The sequence below is a fragment of the Nematolebias whitei genome, chromosome 18 (assembly GCF_014905685.2).
Source record: "Nematolebias whitei isolate Nwh7 chromosome 18, NemWhi1, whole genome shotgun sequence".
NCBI classification, from domain to species: domain Eukaryota; kingdom Metazoa; phylum Chordata; class Actinopteri; order Cyprinodontiformes; family Rivulidae; genus Nematolebias; species Nematolebias whitei.
In genome coordinates, this window is record NC_056515.1 from 30960115 (window position 1) to 30962041 (window position 1927).

Genomic DNA, 1927 nt, shown 5'->3' on the forward strand with positions numbered 1-1927 from the left:
TATATATATATATATATAAAGGTGTTTTAAACCCTTCCCACACCGTTGCAATATTCTAAACAATATTTCTAAACTTTAAACGCTCTAAAAGAGCACAGAATGTCATGATTTCAGCTAACTGCCTCCTCTCCTCTTTACCACCTGCAAGCGCTCTTGGCCACGCCCACTTCTCCGCTCCGCACGCAGATCAGCTGTTCAGCTGCAGGAGGAAGTTTGTCCTGCAGTAAGTGCTGCACAGAGGTGCAGCAGGTGCTAAATAATTTAAAATAATTTATTTTAAATAAAAAATTTCATGCCAATCGTGCGGCTCATCCATCAATCAGTCAATTGTGTAGTGTTCAATCTTATTTTGAAAAACCACGATGGAGCGAATCCACGATAAACAAACCGCAAAGTGGCGAGGGACTACTGTATATTCAGACTTCCTGAACCATTTGAAAGGTTTGTTGAAGTTTATTTTTTCATGTTTGACCAAAGTTGTCAACCTGTTGTTTTTTCAGTTTCACTATCTTTATTATTATTTATTTTACATTGGATGTTACACTCGTAATTGCACTGACAGGAAAAAATAAAGTTGTGTTGTTTTTACGTGTATGACCAAGCTTGTGAAGCTACTGGTGCGTTTAAGTGCTCTGTACTGGTGCAGTTTTCAATACATTTATAATTCAGTACATTTAGGTCTGCGTTTTAAAAAACAAACAAATGTTTTAAGTTAATTCATCACTGTTTTTCTGTATCGGCTCGGCATCGACAGACACTGAACCTCAGATATCGATATCGGAAGTGGAAACAGTGGATCGGTGCATATCTTGAGCAGGCCTAATTAAAATGACCAATAGTTTTGGAAAGAATCAAACTTAACTAAAACTTGGGTCCAGGTCCTGAACTGTAAAACTCACACCAGATCTGTTCCTGGTGTGGCCCAGCTGTGTAAAACAGACATAAGGTTCAAATAAAGAAAGCAGCTATGCTGTTCATCCAGCATTTTAATGAGGGAAATAATCCTTGACAGCTTAGATGGTGCAGCCACAACAGTTTCTTCCTTTAGACTGACAAGTAGCCCATCATACACCGGGCTCCACGGCCCATCAGAACACGTCGTCCTCCTCATCGTGTCCCTCTCAGCCTGTCTGCTAATTATAGAAAAAAATCAGGAGGACAGAAAATTTTGATTCTGGCACGAGGGCAGCACCGATTGAAGACGGGATGAGATTCCTATTTTAAAAAGAAAAAGAGGTGGAGCTCGAGAGGAGATTAGAGGATGATGAACTTTCTGTTGCTTTTGGTTCAAGTACACAAGTCAAGTGCAGCAGAGGATCCAGATGTGTAGCCTCCATGTTGTTTCTGAGCCGTCACAGATGAAGCTGGACCAACGTGTGCTCTCCTTCTGTTTTCTGTAGATCTGCTCCCAGCTGAGCGAACGACTGGAGAAACAACAAACGGCCAACAGAGGAGAGCTGGAGAAAATCAGAGTAAGATGCACGGATGAGCACGTTCTTTCACTTTACTACTTTAAACAGTCTCGAGTGCATAGTTTAACCTCTCCTTTCTTTTGTGCTTTAGAGTTTTTCTTTCTTTCTTTCCTTCTGATCTTCCTTCCTTTCTTTCCTTCCTTTCTTTCTTTCTTTCCTTCTAATCTTCTTTTCTTTCCCTTCTTTCTTACTTTCCTTCCTCCCTTCTTTCAGTCCTTCTTTCCTTTCTTCCTCCCTTCCTTCCTTCCTCCCTTCTTTCCTTCTTTTCTTCCTTCCTCCCTTCTTTCTTACTTTCCTTTCTTCTTTCTTTCAATCCTTCTTTTCTTTCCTTCCTTCCTCCCTTCTTATCTTCCTTCTTTCCTCCTCCTTTCTTTCTTTCCTTCCTTCGTACTTTCTTTCCTTCCTTTCTTCCTTCCTTCCTTCCTCCCTTCCTTCCTTCCTTCCTCTCCTCCCTT

The 1927-nt window shown here is 40.9% G+C and overlaps 1 protein-coding gene across 1 annotated transcript in view; it reads left to right on the plus strand.

Annotated features, from left to right (window-relative positions):
- LOC119424660 (rab GTPase-activating protein 1) overlaps nt 1-1927 on the plus strand; it is a 68477-nt gene that overhangs the window by 63655 nt on the left and 2895 nt on the right. The window contains exon 24 of the mRNA XM_037692150.1: nt 1401-1472. Coding sequence (XP_037548078.1) covers nt 1401-1472 — 72 coding nt within the window. The remainder of the gene's footprint in view (nt 1-1400; nt 1473-1927) is intronic.